The sequence below is a fragment of the Bubalus bubalis genome, chromosome 8 (assembly GCF_019923935.1).
Source record: "Bubalus bubalis isolate 160015118507 breed Murrah chromosome 8, NDDB_SH_1, whole genome shotgun sequence".
Classification (NCBI taxonomy): domain Eukaryota; kingdom Metazoa; phylum Chordata; class Mammalia; order Artiodactyla; family Bovidae; genus Bubalus; species Bubalus bubalis.
Window position 1 is genome coordinate 28,508,622 of NC_059164.1, and position 19,112 is coordinate 28,527,733.

At 39.0% G+C, this 19,112-nt stretch overlaps 1 protein-coding gene across 7 annotated transcripts in view; it reads right to left on the reverse strand.

Annotated features, from left to right (window-relative positions):
* MACC1 (MET transcriptional regulator MACC1) overlaps window positions 1-19,112 on the reverse strand; it is an 87,030-nt gene that overhangs the window by 59,850 nt on the left and 8,068 nt on the right. For 3 of the 7 annotated variants that reach the window (XM_044946518.2, XM_044946522.2, XM_044946520.2), the window contains exon 2: window positions 5,914-6,072. The exons of 3 other annotated variants lie outside the window; for them this stretch is intronic. In XM_044946518.2, coding sequence (XP_044802453.2) covers window positions 5,914-5,975 — 62 coding nt within the window. In that variant the 5' untranslated portion in view covers window positions 5,976-6,072. Of the gene's footprint in view, window positions 1-5,913; window positions 6,073-19,112 lie in introns of those variants that run through there. One more of the 7 variants, XM_044946523.2, reaches the window with a different exon arrangement.

The following is a 19,112-nucleotide window of genomic DNA, read 5'->3' on the forward strand; positions in this document are numbered from 1 at the left end:
ACCAAAATATCACCTCATAAATGACACTTTCTTTGGCCCCTTGACTAAAATTATTAATTCAAAACACATCCTTCATTGCATTTGTCTATCTTCTTTTTCTCCATGCCACCTATAACCTCTAACATGCAATACATAAGACTACTTTATTTTATGTCCTATATTCCCTACACTAGAATATAAGCACCACAGACTAAAGACTTATTTATTTGTCTATTTTGTTCACTGTTGTATCCCTAGGATCTAGATAAGTTTCTAGTGTATAGGAGGTACTCAGTAAAATATGCAGCAAAATGAAAGAATGAACTTCTAATTGAGAGCTGAGAAAGTAAAGAGCTGGATTCAGTTCAGCTCAGTTCAGTCACTCAGTCGTGTCCGACTATTTGCGACCCCATGAATCGCAGCACACCAGGCCTCCCTGTCCGTCACCAACTCCCGGAGTTCACTCAGACTCACGTCCATCGAGTCAGTGATGCCATCCAGCTATCTCATCCTCTGTCGTCTCCTTCTCCTCCTGCCCCCAATCCCTCCCAGCATCAGAGTCTTTTCCAATGAGTCAACTCTTCGCATGAGGTGGCCAAAGTACTGGAGTTTCAGCTTTAGCATCATTCCCTCCAAAGAAATCCCAGGGCTGATCTCCTTCAGAATGGACTGGTTGGATCTCCTTGTAGTCCAAGGGACTCTCAAGAGTCTTCTCCAACACCAAAGTTCAAAAGCATCAATTCTTTGGCGCTCAGCTTTCTTCACAGTCCAACTCTCACATCCATATGACCACTGGAAAAACCATAGCCTTGACTAGATGGACCTTTGTTGGCAAAGTAATATCTCTGCTTTTCAATATGCTATCTAGGTTGGTCATAACTTTCCTTCCGAGGAGTAAGCGTCTTTTAATTTCATGGCTGCAGCCACCATCTGCAGTGATTTTGGAGCCCAGAAAAATAAAGTCTGACACTGTTTCCACTGTTTCCCCATCTATTTCCCATGAAGTAATGGGACCAGATGCCATGATCTTCATTTTCTGAATGTTGAGTTTTAAGCCAACATTTTCACTCTCCTCTTTCACCTTCAACAAGAGGCTTTTTAGTTCCTCTTCACCTTCTGCCATAAAGGTGGTGTCATCTGCATATCTGAGGTTATGGATATTTCTCCTGGCATTCTTGATTCCAGCTTGTGCTTCTTCCAGCCCAGCGTTTCTCATGATGTACTCTGCATAGAAGTTAAATAAACAGGGTGACAATATACAGCCTTGACGTACTCCTTTTCCTATTTGGAACCAGTCTGTTGTTCCATGTCCAGTTCTAACTTGCTTCCTGACCTGCATATAGGTTTCTCAAGAGGCAAGTCAGGTGGTCTGGTATTCCCATCTCTTTCAGAATTTTTCCACAGTTTATTGTGATCCACATAGTCAAAGGCTTTGTCATAGTCAATAAAGCAGAAATAGATGTTTTTCTGGAACTCTCTTGCTTTTTCAATGATCCAGTGGATGTTGGCAATTTGGTTTCTGGTTCCTCTGCCTTTTCTAAAACCAGCTTTTTTCTAAAAAGAGCTGGATTAACAGACCAAAAATTACATGTAACAAATTGATGGAATTTTGTGAAGGTTGTCTAGGTGGTTTGCAAATGTGGCATATAGGTAGTTTACATGAATGGTTTTCTTGAAAGAAATGCCCACCATAGTGCGAAAGCTCTGGGAAGACTAACCAAGAAATGGCATAAGTTCCACTATCTACTGGTTCTAGACCAAAGTGAGAAAGGCTGCCAACTAATATGACAAGGTGAGAGAGACAGAGACAGAGACAAAGAGTCAGACGCAAACAAACAGAAAGATGAACAAAAAAGGGAGAATGAGAGAAAGATTCAGGAAAGTATATGAGACTCCATTTTCTAACCTACCTTATAATCTATTATTATCTATGCTACATGTGAGAATTAACATGTCTCATTGTAAATGAGTAGACCAGACAATCACAAATATCTTCACTCTCCTAATTGCTACTGCTACTGTAAGTCACTTCAGTTGTGTCCAACTCTGTGCAACCCCAGAGATGGCAGCCCACCAGGCTCCCCTGTCCCTGGGACTCTCCGGGCAAGAACACTAGAGTGGGTTGCCATTTCCTTCTCCAATGCATGAAAGTGAAAAGTGAAAGGGAAGTCGCTTAGTCGTGTCCAACTCTTAGCAACCCCATGGACTGCAGCCTACCAGGCTCCTCCATCCATGGGATTATCTACATATTTATATAGTTGGTAACTAGTAAACATCTGTATTCTCTTTAGCCTTTACAGCTATCCTAAAAGTCCTCCTTCTGTGAAGATATGAATAGGTAATCTTGGTCTAGACTGTTTATCAATTTGAAGTATTTGTTCTCCATGCGCACAAAGATAGTCACATGAAATGATATTCTAAATAAGCCCCACTGGCTATAATAAATAAACTTAGCTTGACTTTTGTATTCCAAAGTAACTTAATCCTAAAAGAAGGATATCTATGATACAAAATAACTATAAATGCATCATGCTGTAAAGATAGAAAGATAATTATCCATTTTGGCATTTGATAACCATCAGTTCAGTTCAGTCAGTTGTGTCCGACTCTTTACAACCCCATGGGCTGCAGCACACCAGGCCTCCCTGTCCATTACCAACTCCCAGAGCTTACTTAAACTCATGTCCATTGCGTCAGTGATGCCATCCAACCATCTCATCCTCTGTTGTCCCATTCTCCTCCTGCCTTCAATCTTTCCCAGCATCAGGGTTTTTTCCTATGAGTTGGATCTTCACATCAGGTGGCCAAAGTACTGGAGTCTCAGCTTTAGCATCAGTCCTTCCAATAACTATTCAGGACTGATTTCCTTTAGGATGGACAGGTTGGATCTCCTTGCAGTCCAAGGGACTTTCAAGAGTCTTCTCCAACACCACAGGTCAAAAGCATAAATTCTTTGGCGCTCAGCTTTCTTTACAGTCCGACTCTCACATCCATACATAACTACTGGAAAAACCATAGCTTTGACTAGATGGACATTTGTTGGTAAAGTAATGTCTCTGCTTTTTAATATGCTATCTAGGTTGGTCATAGCTTTTCTTCCAAGGAGCAAGCGTCCTTTAATTTCATAACTTTGGTCGCCATCTGCAGTGATGATCATCTGCATCTGCAGTGATTTTAGAGCCCAACTGCCCTGATTTTGGAGCCCCCAAAAATAAAGTTGCTCACTGTTTCCATTGTTTCCCCATCTCTTTGCCATATAGTGAAGGGACTGGATGCCATGATCTTCATTTTCTAAATGTTGAGTTTTAAGCCAACTTTCATCAAGAGGCTCTTTAGTTCTTCTTCACTTTCTGCCATAACAGTGGTGTCATCTGCATGTCCGAGGTTATTGATATTTCTCCTGGCATTCTTGATTCCAGCTTGTGCTTCCTCCAGCCCAGTGTTTCTCATGATGTACTTTGCACAGAAGTTAAATAAGCAGAGTGACAATATATAGCCTTGATGTACTCCTTTCCTGATTTAGAACCAGTCTGTTGTTCCATGTCCAGTTCTAACTGTTGCTTCTTTACCTGCATACAGATTTCTCAAGAGGCAGGTTAGATGGTTTGGTATTCCCATCTCTTTAAGAATTTTCCAGTTTGTGTGATCCACACAGTCAAAGGCTTTGGCATAGTCAATAAAGCAAAAGTAGATGTTTTTATGGAATCCTCTTGCTTTTTTGATGATCCAGCAGAAGTTGGCAATTTGATCTCTGGTTCCTCTGCCTTTTACAAATCCAGTTTGAACACCTGGAAGTTCATGGTTCACATACTGTTGAAGCCTGGTTAGAGAATTTTGAGCATTAGTTTGCTAGAGTACAGTTTGCTAGAGATGAGTACAATTGTGCAGTAGTTAGAGCATTCTTTGGCATTGCCTTTCTTAGGGATTGGAATGAAAACTGATCTTTTCCAGTACTGTGGCCACTGCTGAGTATTCCAGATTTGCTGGCATAGTGAGTGCAGCACTTTAACAGCATCATCTTTTAGGATTTGAAATAGCTCAACTGGAATTCCATCACCTCCACTAACTTTGTTTGTAGTGATGCTTCCTAAGGCCCACTTGACTTCACATTCCAGGATGTCTGGCTCAAAGTGAGTGATCACACCATTGTAGTTATCTGGGTCATGAAGATCTTTTTTTGTATAGTTCTTCTGTGTATTCTTGACACTTCATCTTAATATCTTCTGCTTCTGTTAGGTCCTTACCATTTCTGTCATTTATTGTGCTCATCTTTGCATGAAATGTTCCCTTGGTATCTCTAATTTTCTTGAAGAGATCTCTAGTCTTTCCCATTCTATTGTTTTCCTCTATCTCTTTGCTCTGATCACTGAAGAAGGCTTTCTTATCTCTCCTTGCTATTCTTTGGAACTTGGCATTCAAATGGGTGCATCTTTCATTTTCTCCTTTGCCTTTAGCTTCCCTTCTTTCCACAGCTATTTGTAAGGCCTCGTCAGACAACCATTTTGCTTTCTGCATGTCTTTTTCTTGGGAATTGTCTTGATCACTGCCTCCTGTATAACATCATGAATCTCCATCCATAGTTCTTCAGGCACTCTATCAGATCTAATCCTTTGAATCTATTTGTCACTTCCACTGTATAACAACCATAATACCAGGCTTAAGGTATATTGAAAAGCAGAGACATTACTTTGCCAACAAAGGTCCATCTAGTCAAGGCTATGGTTATTCCAGTAGTCATGTATGGAAGTGAGAGTTGGACTGTGAAGAAAGCTGAGCGCCAAAGAATCGATGCTTTTGAACTGTGGTGTTGGAGAAGACTCTTGAGAGTCCCTTGGACTGCAAGGAGATCCAACCAGTCCATTCTGAAGGAGATCAGGCCTGGGATTTCTTTGGAAGGAATGATGCTAAAGCTGAAACTCCAGTACTTTGGCCACCTCATGCGAAGAGTTGACTCACTGGAAAAGACTCTGATGCTGGGAGGGACTGGAGGAAAAGGGGACAACAGAGGATGAGATGGCTGGATGGCATCACTGACTCGATGGACCTGAGTTTGAGTGAACTCTGGGAGTTGGTGATGGACAGGGAGGCCTGGCATGCTGTGATTCATGGCACTGCAAAGAGTCGGACATGACTGAGCAACTGAACTGAACTGAAGATGTTAATAAATAAATCAGGACTATTTTATATGTTTGTCCAGTATACAGTATCATTTTTGTCTTCTGAATATAAAAGATACTTATATTCGTGCTAAATTAAATGCTTAATTGTGAGCAGTTTTCTGCTTGGCTTTCTTTATTTGAAACATTTTGATTCTACTACTTTATTATTTAATATTTGTATAATAATTAAGGCCATACATTAACTAATAAATTGTTACTGCATCTTGATATTAAAGAAAATTTTTTCTCAATACAAAATTTTCAGAACTGACAAATGAATTTAAGAGTCAAGGCATAATAAATAAACATCCCTCTTTTTTTCAAAAAGGAATTGGCAGTGCCTTTTTCCATTCCCACAGCCTGCACAGATAATTCTAAACATGAAAAATCTGGAACAGTTCATGGCTTCAAAACAGCAACAAAGCCAAAATCTGTTAGTTTTTGTCAAACCAATAAAAACTGAAAGGTTTTCAATGCAAGCTTTTTTTTTTTTCCCTATAATAACCCACTCTTTCATTTTTGAGAGGCTTCCTACGAACTGTCAATGACAGAATAATCACTGCACCTATTCCTGTGACTTATGCTGTTACAAAATTCAATCTGACAATGACAAGAAAAATGAGTACTACCCCCAATAATGTTTGCTTTCTGTTTTGTGAAAAGACAGTATTTTCCGGCAAAACACAACTGGTACTGTGACACAAAGCCCATAAACAAGGGTGGCATTAAAAACTCAGGTAACAAAGCACCAATATTTTATGGATGGCTTGCTCACCTTTCTCTTGCTCCAGCTGCTCTGATCTGAATATTCTCCCTTAGTAGATACTTTATCCACATCTGCCAATGACTAGCAGTAATACAGCTCCTACTGTATCACTCAGGGTCCAGTAAAAAAATAATAATAAATCATATGAGATCTTCCAAGCATAGAAGTCTGAAAGAGTAAAAATTCAGAATGTGAACTAACCTAGATATTGACACCTGAAGGAAGGAGCTATTATTCCCAGACCAAGGAAACAAAAGGGAGGATGAGATTGTAGAATCCAGTTGCCCACTTGTTAGTGCATTTTTGTGGTCCTTCAAGAGACCCTAGAAACACCAAGTAGGGGTCCCGTGTCAATACTTGGACCACGAATAAGGTGCTGGAGAGAGCTGGGTGGCTGGAAATATAACTGGGCCTTGTATAACTGGTGCTCAACTGCTGAGGAGATAGTACTCAACTGGAGCCAAGGTTACTGAAGATCTCTACTGCAGGTTCTGGTGCTGGTATAGCCAAGGAGTACACCAAAAGGCAGGTGTGTGAATTAGGGAAGAATTCTGTACCATGTTATTGAAATGGTCAGAGGATGCTTAGAGTTCATAACTTTTTGCTGCTGCAGATGGAGGCCCAGAAGCTGAAATCAGGAAGTGAGTCACTTTCCCCCTCCTTCATTTCTCAGTCTCTTGGCAGGACCTCCCATTGGCAAGACCTAACTAGAATCTTGCTGGCAATAAAAACCGAAAGGCAATCTGTGGGGTATCACAAACCTACAATACACAGAGGAGCAGAGAAGAACAGAAATGGAGGCTAAGGGCAAACAGGCAAAGGGCTCACATGTCCTTTCTTCTATGCTAATTTTCCTATAGTATTTATTTAACATGCTGCTGCTGCTGTGTACTTGCAAACTGTATCTGTCTCTTTGTGACCCCATGGACTTTAGTCTGCCAGGCTCGCTGTCCATAGAACTTCCCGGGCAAGAATACTGGAGTGGGTTTCCATTTCTTTCTCTAAAGGATCTTCCTGACCCAGGGATCGAACCCATGTCTCCTGCTTAGCAGGCGGATTCTTTAGCACTGAGCCACTTAGGAAGCCCCATTTATTTGACATGACTATACCTAAAGTTGCCATCTTTATCATCTTACTAAAGGAATAAAATAAATAAATATGAAAGAAAGAAATGGAAGACAAGGATATAATATATACAATATGTAACATATAACCATAAACTAGTGACCTTATTTAAGTTGGCTATTGAAGTAATTCTGACTTTTCAACTCTATTAAAGGCACATTTAATAGATTTATGCAGGTTACAAAATTTCTCTTTCCTTACTATCATAAAGTCATTTAACATTCTATTTAAACCTTCATAATTATGTTGACAATATAAGATGTTATTTAACAGGTAATTTATATAAGAAGTACACAAGGAATAAAAATGTGTTACCCTGTGGTAGATTAAAAATGATTTCCAGTTCAACTGTATAATCGTCTCACTGAAATTCCACTTGAATCCAAATGGGCCTTAGAGATTTGCTTGACTTAGAGTGTGGAAAAAGCAATGTTTTGAGATTTCCAAATCTCCATCATAGAAGTCTTGGAGGCTCTGTCCAATTCTCTTTGAAAACTTGCTCTGAGTGAAGTCAGCTGCCACGTCATAAGTCTGACTGCTCCGAGGCCATCATGCTGGATAGCTACATACAGGTACTCTGGTCAACAAGCCCAGTTGAGTCCCATCTTCTGGTCACATTTGCAAAATACCAGGTGAGAATATGAAGCCATCATGAGCCCTCTAGACCAGTCCACCTGCAACCTTAGAGCCATAATCCATATTATGAAGGCCAAGGTTTGGGCTAGTTTGCTATGTAGCAAGAGGCAATGAAACAAGATCTTTCTAGTAAGTAAAACAAGTACACTAAAGCAAATTATCCATGTTAAATGTAGCCAGGTTATTATAGTACTAAAGTAATTAAGTCACAGTACTCATGAGGTTTCAGAGATGAAGTATTTCATATCTTACTGATGAAATTGCAATTATTACAGTATTTGAGCATTTCCCACTTTGACAATTTGAGGCTGTTACAAGTTGAGCTTATGGCTCCTCACTGTGATGAGCCTTCATGGCACTGAGAGGAATCCTAACAATTTATATTTGTAGTTTTATACTCTTTTTCTCAAAGATCCCCTTTCCCCCAAGTTATATAAATTTCATGCCTCACAAAAGTCTGTCCTTGGGGAATGTACCTGTGTGTGCATGGTGAGTTGCTTCAGTCATATCCTACTCTTTGCAACCTTGTGGACTGTAGTCCACCAGGCTTCTCTGTCCATGGAATCCTCCAGGCAAGAATACTGGAGTGGGTTGCCATGCCCTCCTCCAGGGGATCATCCCAACCCAGGGATTTGAACCCGCATCTCTTGTGTCTCCTGCATTGGCAGGAGGATTCTTTACCACTAGCACCACCTAGGAAGCCCACCTTGGGGAATTAAAATAATTATTTTAATCCTTCTAAATAATTTTTATTTTCCCTAAGAAAGTAATTTAAAAGTAAGAGGGATAGCTATGATTATAAAATTCTCTATCATAGCATTATATGTAATAAAAAAATAAACTGAAAATGAGCCAAATGTTCTTCAATAGATGAATAATTAAATATATTATAAGCTATGAACTTAGAGCATAATGTCCTCTTTTAGCAAAATAGTTGCAGAACCTCTAACATGAGACATAGTATATCTAAGTGAAAAGGCTAATCTTGAAAGTTTATATAAACTATGATTGAAAGTATAAAAATGTACATATTACAGATAAAAACTGAGAAGAAATTTGGAGAAGTGAAAAAAACAGTTACATCAAGGTGATGGCTATAAGGTGCAACTTTGTCTTCAATTTTTTTTATTGCCATTTCTCTTCTAAGTCGCATCCCATTACAGTCACTGATGCAAGTGCTCTAAGAAACCAGCTTCTGAGGTTTTATGAGCTATCTTGTAAAAGATGCAGCTAAACTAAGGAAGTTACTGTAATGTCAAAAACTAGGGAAAGCAGGCCAGGTTGCGGAGGCCCACTTCTCACTTCTTTGCAAAATGTGACGTGGAAAAATAAACGTGTCATTAAGAAGGTAAACTCAGACTCTTGGGGAAGTTTGACTTCTTTCTATTCCCTTTTTGTCTCATGAACAGCAAAGTAAAACCATCAGGCGCCAGAAATCAAAAGGCCAACACTGTTCTCCATCCCTGTATCTACCATCTTTACACAATAGGGATGTGTCTGCACAAACAAATACATACTCACACACACAGTTTCAAGTAGATATATTTAAATAAAACATTGACTATTGTAACATAATCATTTCTTTGGACACTGTGGAGTGGTAGAATAGAAAGAGTGAGACCTGGAGGCTAGTTCTGGGTTTGTGACCAGCTGGTTATGTGACCTGCAGTGACTCATTGCTTGCTGAGAGTCTCATGTCTCCATCTGTAAAATGAGAGGATCTTCATGATGTGACCATCAAGATCTCATCTCCTGTCACCATCATCTGACTGTTCACAAATGACATGGAATCCATTTTAAAACCAGGGAAATTAGGAAGTCATGGTGCTCTGAGGGGTTTTATTTTTCTTTTATATCATAACCTTAGATCATAGAATTTTAGATGATAAAATTTTTAGTGATAGAACTGAAAAGGAAGCCAGGTTCTGACAATGGTGGCAGAGGCAAGGAACCCAACTTTTTTTCTCTTCTCCAAACTTAGAAAATAGTACAATCAAGTGATGCCCCCTTCTATGTTCTTTCTTTTTAGTTTTCCTTAGAGATCCACTCCAGTACTCTTGCCTGGAAAATCCCATGGATGGAGGAGCCTGGTGGGCTGCAGTCCATGGGGTCGCCAAGAGTCGGACACGACTGAGCAACTTCACTTTCACTTTTCATTTTCATGCATTGGAGAAGGAAATGGCAACCCACTGCAGCGTTCTTGCCTGGAGAATCCCAGGGACGGGGGAGCCTGGTGGGCTGCTGTCTATGGGGTCGCACAGAGTTGGACACGACTGAAGCGACTTAGCAGCAGCAGCAGCAGAGATAAACACAAGGGGAAGCATTTTAATCTGGTCCCATCGCAGAGGAATAAAGAGCCTGTTAGTAGGCCTCATTCCTTTTACTGTACCCTTAAAAGCTCACACCTAAGTCACTCAGGTGCTGGCTGAAAGCCAGCTCAACCTCTGGGTTCTGCTGGCTGAGGTCCAACAGAAAACTTAAGAAAACAAGACCATGTCAGGAATTTTATTTCCACACAAAACATCATTTTGCTGTATTCACAAACAACAAAAGAAATCTGCCTTTTAGACATGTTCTCACAATGTGAAATTAAAATTGTCCATCCCATAGATTCTATTAAAAGCCATGCCAATCTTAGAAGAGGGTATATGAACCATTCACAGCACCCCAATTCTAGTCTTACCCCTAAATCAATTCCAATAAGTGGGCAGCTTTAAAAGTAAAGCATATTATTCTAGCCTGTTATCAAAATGGTCTTTACAGAGTGACAGCTTAGCACTACTTCCTTGGTTTTTACTCCTGGTAAAGATAAGATACGACCATACATGTAATTTCCCTATATTTCTGTAAAACTGTAATTAGGAAACTTGCCCATTATGTTTCATATAAAGTCATGTATGACAAATTATTCTCCAATGTGGGGGATAGAAAAAATTTCTTCCTCTGAATTTTAATCTTTTCTCTTATTAAAAGACTAGTTTCATCTACCTCATGAATCTAGGGCCTGTTATACAGAGTGAAATCAGAAAGAGAAAAACAAATATTGTATATTAATGCATATATATGGAATCTAGAAAAGTGGTACTGATCAACCTATTTGCAGGGCAGAAATAGAGATTTAGACATAAAGAACAGACTTATGGACCCAGTAGGGGAAAGAGAGGGTGGGATGAATCGAGAGAGCTGCAGTGAAATATATACATTACCATATGTAAAACAGATAGCTAATGGGAAGTTCTGTGTAACACAGAAAGCTCAGCCTGGTGCTCTGTGACACCTAGAGGGGTGAGATGGGGTGGAAGTGGGAGGGAGGGGACATATGTATACCTATGGCTGATTTATGTTGATATATGGCAGAAACCAACACAACATTATAAAACAATTATCTTCCAATTAAAAATAAAGTTTTTTTTAAAAAAAAACAGATTAGTATTGCCTCATGCTTTGGGTTTTACCTTAGCTAGGGAAGATTAGACTGAGATTTTGTACATTAAAATAGATTCTCATAGCCCTGATATTTTTGTTTAATATAATTCTTCACCCAACCTACTATACCTTGCCATTATTTTATGAAGCTTAACTTTCATTGTTCATGGTTTTCAATTTTATTATGTATGTATATTTTGTGATTTGGTACTTTAAGTCACATTGGGGAAAGGTAGTGTATAAATATATAACAATGTATGTTGGTATACATATATAGAAAACATGTCTTGAGAAATGAAAGTACCTTAGCAATAACTGAATGTTTTCAAACATAATTCTCTCATGCATAGAGGAACAATTCCTGAAAATGGAATATTGTGCAAAACTTAAAGAAATAAGTTTTGGAAAGTAATAAAAGAAAAACTCATGTGGTTGACAGGTAAGGGGATAATAGCCCACAACCCTCACCTTGCTAGCCACCACTTTCACTGCAGTGGGAGCTCTGAAATCACTCCACAGAACTTCTAGTTCCCATGATATCTATCTTAAAAGTACCAATCAAATTCAGGTGTCGTTTCTTATAAATATGGAAACTGTTGTTGTTTATTTAAAAACACTTACAGAGGTGGTGATAAGGTCCACATCAGTTCTCAGGTTCTGTGAATGCCAGATGTTTATGTTTATCACAACAGAAAGTTTAAACCCAATATGAGCTTTGCATTAAAATTGTGGTATTTGAAAAGGATTGAATACTTTTTAATTTTGTTAAAAATTAAAGAGAGTCTAAGGTTTTCTTAACAAGACAGCAATCGTTATTTTCTTTTTTGCTCCTCCTAGGCCTTTCCGGGGGAAGACAGGCAATCTCTTCTTTTCAGGTTTGCTTTCAATTGGTTCTGCGCCTTGCCTATTTCCTAAGTGAAACTAACAGATGCAAATTTTTTGACCTTCTTGAGTAAAAATCATGTGGCTCTGCATTTTTTTGTGTATTAAATAAACAGAGCTAAGATAAAGATTCTGTGGAATCTTAATGACAACTTATTTTTCTTTCTTGGACATTTCAAAATGTTGAGCTGACTCTGATTTTTCACATAATATATATCAAATTCTTTTGTCTGCCAGTAAATCTGTACATGTCCTTGTGTTCCCACTATCAATAAACTGAGGACTGAAAAAACTTGAGAGCATGGTTTATTTCACAAATGCCTCCAGACAAAAATTAAGAAAGTAGAATGTAATTGTATGATGTACAAAGATTTCAGACAAACTTTATCTTGTAAAGTTTTAAAAAGCCATATTTGAAAAATGAAGTTTAAATCATTATTCTTCACACTCAACTTCAGATGAAACAGAAAAGTTTAAAACAAATTTTGATCAGCTAATAGTAGACTTAACATTTTGGTTTCTAGGAGAAATGCTTCCAAAGCTACCATTTATTCTTTGTTTTCATCCTTAAAATATATAGGCTTCTTTTGTCCACTAGAATATATATGTGATTTCATTTATAGAAATATTTAATAAAAACCATTTCAACATAAACGATTTCAAGGATCATAAGAAGAAAATAGCACTCTCTAGTGATGAAACCCTGAAACACCAAAGTCATGAGGCAGACTGCCTTCCAGTTACTAGACTGACTCATCCAGGTAGAGAAAGAAAGAAGAGGAAGTTCTGAAGTCTGGGTATTAGCAAAGAAACCTCATGAAGACTACATACCTCTGGATGTCCTGGAGAACACAGGATACCTGGGGCATGAAGAAAAGTGGTGGGAAGAGAAGCAAACTGTTGCCAAAAAGATATTAGATCAAAGCAATGCCTGATCCCCTTTCATGAGTGATGGAAAAAACCTGGCACTAATTAAACCAGTGCTTGGGTAAAGCCCCAGGGACTTTTCTGAACCAGAATCAAGCATTGGATCCAAAGGCAACATGGGAGATCGAGAGGGATAAAGAGCCAAGTGTATCCAGACAGTTTCAGAGTGTAAACAATGAAGAAAGCTGTATAGCCAAGGAATCAATTTAATGGATGCTTGTCTCCTAGTGGGTGGAGGGGATGAAAGGAAATCAACTGCCCAAGGTAAACATTGAAGGCTTATTTGGACAAGTGAACATTCTGTCCAGGCTCCACCCTTTGATAATTCAATCATGATTTGATAAGCTCCTGAAGTCTGACCCTGGTCCAAGCCTCCATTCTGGAGTTCTCAATACAGATCTCAGCCTCAATTTTAATCTCTTCATTTCCATTCTAATGAAGCAATATTTTTATAAAGGTTACCAATTTATAAGTAAAATTATATTTATATTATCCAAATAATTCAATTAGAAGAATAAATCCCATACCCCCCAAGAAGCCTTGACATAGAACAAATCCTTCAAGGATAAGACAAAATAGGATTTAAAAATAATAATCTGAATCAGCAAAACAATGAACGAGTTCATGAAAAAGATTTATATGAATCCTTTTTTCAATAGAAGCATGATGCTGAGACTGTGCAGGGAGAGGCTGTTCTAAGTTATTAAAGATTACAAAATACTTTTTAAAATGCAAAGCCCTTTATAAATAACTAGATCCCATTTGAGTTACTGTTCTCCTGGCAGTAAAAGGGAGGATAGTAATAATTGTAATTTGAATTTATGGAGGGCCTATCATCTCAGACACTTGTGCTTTTGAAAGTCAGTTCATTAATCCTCAGGACTATCTTAGCAGAAAAAGTAGCCAGAGTACGAGCTCCTTTTGCAGATAAGAAATTGAGACACAGACAGATTATGTGATTTATACAATACACGCACAAAGAAGCTGGAATTAGAAGAGAAAAGCGTTAGTTACAAAGGTGGAAATGTGGTCCACAGATAAAGAGTTGGTAGATTTGACTTTCTCCTGCTTAGGCACATTAGGAAAAAAAAAAAAAAAGCACCATCCCAGGCAAAGCTACAGGGCAAAGGGGATTTACACATATAAGGGACTTGAGAGTATATGGCAGAGAATGTGGCAGCAGCTCAACCCAGGACATACCACTGAAGTTACAGGTAAAGGGCTTGGCCTGCCTTGCCCAGCACAATGGACACTCTGGCACCCTCTTGACCTGTGCTCTAGCACTATCCTCCCCACAACACCCTCCAGCAACGTGAAGATCATTGCATAAACATGAAGAAATAACCACATAGAACCATGCTCTAAAATAAGAATTAGAATGAGGGGATAGGAATCCACTTGCAATTCTTATCACCTGGTTTTAATAAAAAATAGATTTTATTTCAAAATAATTTTGTTTATATTGAAATGCTTAGACTTTAAAATGAATAAAATTAATGTTCTATAAAATTAATCAATACGAAATTTGTGAATTAAACGTATTTTCATAAAAGAAAAAGGTCTTCTGAACAGTTTTAAAGCAACTGTGATTTAACTATTGCTGGTGTGGTTTAGTCCCTAAGTCATGTCCAACTCCTTTGCAACTCCTGCCAAGTTCCTCTGTCCATGGAATTTCCCAGGCAAGAAAACTGGAGTGGGTTGCCATTTTCTTCTTTAGGGGATCTTGCTGACTCAGGGATTGAAACCATATCTCCAGCATCACATGTGAATTCTTTACCACTGGGGACGCCACTAGGGAAGCCCGAGCAAACCATATGCATGTGTGCTCAGTCATGTCTGATTCTTTGGGATCCCAGGAACTGTAGCCCACCAGGCTCATCGCTTCATGGAATTTTCCAGGCCATAATACTGGAGTGGGTTGCCACTTCCTACTCCAGAGGACCTTCCTTCACCAGCAATCAAACCTGCATCTCTTGCACCTCCTGCATTGGCAGGGAGATTCTTTACCACTTGCACCACCTTGGAAACCCATATTATTCTACAATTATTAGCAAGATAGAGAATAAAGAAAAACAAGTGGCTATATCATTCTATATGCATACTCACACATACACATGCTCATTAAAAGATTACTAGAAACAGAGAGCTACAATTAAACATAAAAATGTCTCAGAAACAACCATTACTAAGTTATATTTCAAAATGATAAGAATAAAAATGGAAGAAAATCATGACACCCACGAAAGAAAACAGGTCTCTGAGCGACTTCTGGTATCAACATTCTCAACCAACTTACTGATCATAACAACAAATCCTAAGAGAGAAAGTAAATTGCTGTAAAACCTCAACAAGCAAGAGAGCATAGTTTAAGAACAGGGAATTTCAACTTCAGTAAACAGCCAAACTCAACTCAAGGCATGAGAGATCAAGCAATGTAATTAGATAAAAGGGGAGCCAAGCAATGCTCTCAACCGTCAGAACCTCATTTACTCTTTGCTTGAATCAAGAGAAATATCCTCATAGTTAGGCTCCCAAGATATCCCATGCCACCCAAGACTGGAAACATGAGTGTTATCTAATATTAGAAGCTTATAAAAGCCAGGCAATATTTTCATGACTATCCATGCTTCTAGGCAGAGTGGATACTCAGTGAGAACACCGGGTACTATATGCTGACCAGCATCCGTTCTGATAAGTCAGCGTCTGTGCCATAGCCATGCTGAGTGTTTTTCATATTACTCAGTACCCAGGAAAGTGTCACCCTAAACCAACCCAGATAGTTGTACATCTTTCTTTTTTAAAGTCTTCAAATAACTGGGTATTATTTGGCAGGATAAATTTCTGTTTTTATGTTTCTTTATTTAAAGGCATATATTTTAAAGGAAAGAAGTGACACTATATCATCTGAATTTAAGAGTCAAATATAAAGATGACCTTAACTGGTGCTGGTAGGGCTTCCCTTGTGACTCAGCTGGTAAAGAATCTGCCTGCAATACAGGAGACCTGGGTTCAATCCCTGGGTTGGGAAGATTCCCTGGAGAAGGGAAAGACTACCCACTCCAGTATTCTGGCCTGAAAAATTCCATGGACTGTATAGTCCATGGGACTGCAAAGAGCTGGACACAACAGGTGAGACCCAGAGGAAGGGGTACACAGTCTGTAGCAGTAACAACAGAGAGGGATGAAAGGAATAGCTGGGATCAGGAGATACAAGAGTGAGCCCCATTGTATCATGAAGTGTTTATGAAATGGACTCAAGGCTGAGCCATCTGGGTTCATATTTTCTCCAATAAAACAATTACATGTTCACACCATTAGATGTTTAGTGTGAAGCAACAGTTTTATTATGAATTTTGTATATTTATTTTGTAAAAACAATGGAAAGTAAACCTGGTCTTAAAACAATCTATGCATAACCAAGTCACTGAGTAGTTTCTCAGAGAACCATACAAAAGTGAAGGCGAAATTTTAGTTAAGTGTGGTTATTTAGTATTTCACTATTGCTGCTAATGGAGAAGGAAATGGCAGCCCACTCCAGTATTCTTGCCTGGAGAATCCCATGGACAGAAGAGCCTGGTGGACTACAGTCCATGGGGTCACAAGGAGTAGAACACGACTGAATGGCTAACCCAACAACATTGCTACTAAAATGTCCCCCATTCATTAAAACACTCTTTTAGTTGAATCTACATCTATAGGAATAAATTTTATAGATTGTAAAACAGGCTGTATTAGAAACTAGAAATGCCAGCGAATTTGGAAAACTCAGCAGTGGCCACAGGACTGGAAAAGGCCAGTTTTCATTCCAATCCCTAAGAAAGGCAATGCCAAAGAATCCTAAAACTACCACACAATTGTACTCATCTCACACACTAGCAAAGTAATGCTCAAAATTCTCCAAGCCAGTCTACAACAGTACATGAACTGTGAACTTCAAGATGTTCAATCTGGATTTAGAAAAGGCAGAGGAACCAGAGATCAAATTCCCAACATCTGTTGGATCATTGAAAAAGCAAGAGAGGTCCATAAAAACATCTACTTCTGCTTTATTGACTATGCCAAAGCCTTTGACTGTGTGGATCACAATAAACTGGAAAATTCTTAAAGTAATCAGGATACCAGACTGCCTGACGTGGCTCCTGAGAAATCTGTTTGCAGGTCAGGAAGCAACAGTTACAACTGAACATAGAACAGACTGATTCTAAATCAAGAAGGGCGTATGTCAAGGCTGTATATTGTTACCCTGCTTATTTAACTTATATGCAGAGTACATCATGAGAAATGCTGAACTGGAGGAAGCACAAGCTGGAATCAAGATTTCCAGGAGAAATATCAATAACCTCAGATATGCAGATGATACCACCCTTATGGGAAAAAGTAAAGAACTAAAAAGCCTCTTGATGAAAGTGAAAGAGGAGAGTGAAAAAGTTGGCTTAAAACTCAACATTTAGAAAACAAAGATCATGGCATCTGGCCCCTTCACTTCATGGCAAAGAGATGGGGAAAACAATGGAAACAGTAAGCGACTTTATTTTATGGGCCTCCAAAATCACTGCAGATGGTGACCGAAGTCATGAAATTAAAGGACACTTGCTCCTTGGAAGGAAAGCTATGACCAACCTAGACAGCATATTAAAAAAGCAGAGACATTACTGTACCAACAATGGTCCATCTAGTCAAGGCTATGGTTTTTCCAGTAGTCATGTATGGATGTGAGAGTTGGACTGTGAAGAAAACTGAGCACAGAAGACTTGATGCTTTTGAACTGTGGTGTTGGAGAAGACTCTTGAGAGTCCCTTGGACTGCAAGGAGATCCAACCAGTCCATCCTAAAGGAAATCAGTCCTGAATATTCATTGGAAGGACTGATGCTAAAGCTGAAACTCCAATACTTTGGCCACCTGATGCAAAGAACTGACTCATTGGAAAAGATCCTGATGCTGGGAAAGATTGAGGCAGGAGGAGAAAGGGATAACAGAGGATGAGGTGGTTGGATGACATCACTGACTCAATGGACACAAGTTTGAGTAAACTCCAGGAGCTGGTGATGGACAGGGGAAGCCTGATGTGCTGCAGTCCATGGGTTTGCAAAGAGTCTGGCACGATTGAGCGACTGAACTGAACTTAACTGACTGAGAAACTAGAAATAAGACTTGTTCCCCACCAATCCAGTAACACTGAGATGAGCATATCTTCCTTCCCTTAGGGATTTCTAGATTTTAGGACATCCCCCATAGCATTCTGAAAGTAGAGTGAAACTGATTTTTTTTTTTTATCTTCTTGCCTTGAGGGTCAACCAGTGTGGTTTAGAGGAAAGATCAGGGCACCTGGAATCAAAAGAAATTCAAGATTCTAAACCTCTTTGATTCTAGATTTTCATATTTATTAAGTGGGAACAATAACTATAATTTTCCCCCTATGTTTCGTGAGAATTAAACGGTTTAATGTCTGTGATAGGGAACAAAAATTCTGTGATTTGGGGAATATTCTATATCTGCTTTGTCAAATCACATAATCAATAGTTACTTGTAGCTACTGAACATTTGAAATAAGGCTAATGCAAATGAGAAACTGAATTTTTCATTTTTACTAATTTTAATTAACCTAAATTTTAATTAGTTTAATTAATTTAAATTTTAAAAGACATTACCATAGTGAATTCAGTTCAGTTCATTTCAGTCGCTCAGTCGTGTCCGACTCTCCGTGACCCCACAAACCACAGCACACCAGGCCTCCCTGTCCATCACCAACTCCCCGAGTTCACCCAAACCCATGTCCATCGGGTCAGTGATGCCATCCAGCCATCTCATCCTCTGTCGTCCCCTTCTCCTCCTGCCCCCAATCCCTCCCAGCATCAGAGTCTTTTCCAATGAGTCAACTCTTCTCATGAGGTGATCAAAGTACTGGAGTTTCAGCTTCAACATCAGTCCTTCCAATGAACACCCAGGACTGATCTCCTTTAGGATGGACTGGTTGTATCTCCTTGCAGCCCAAGGGACTCTCAAGAGTCTTCTAGAAATACTCTCTATACTCTGTCTACAGTAGTTTTAATTTCAGTTATTCTCACTGCAAGGTAATTACTCTGTTCTGGAAATTCATAGATATATTGTCTTTGTTTAAGAATGAGAGTTTCCCTTACATATAGGCAAAGATACACATGTAACCATTTGAAACAATTTGTGAGATGAATCAGAATGCAATTGTATTTTTGCC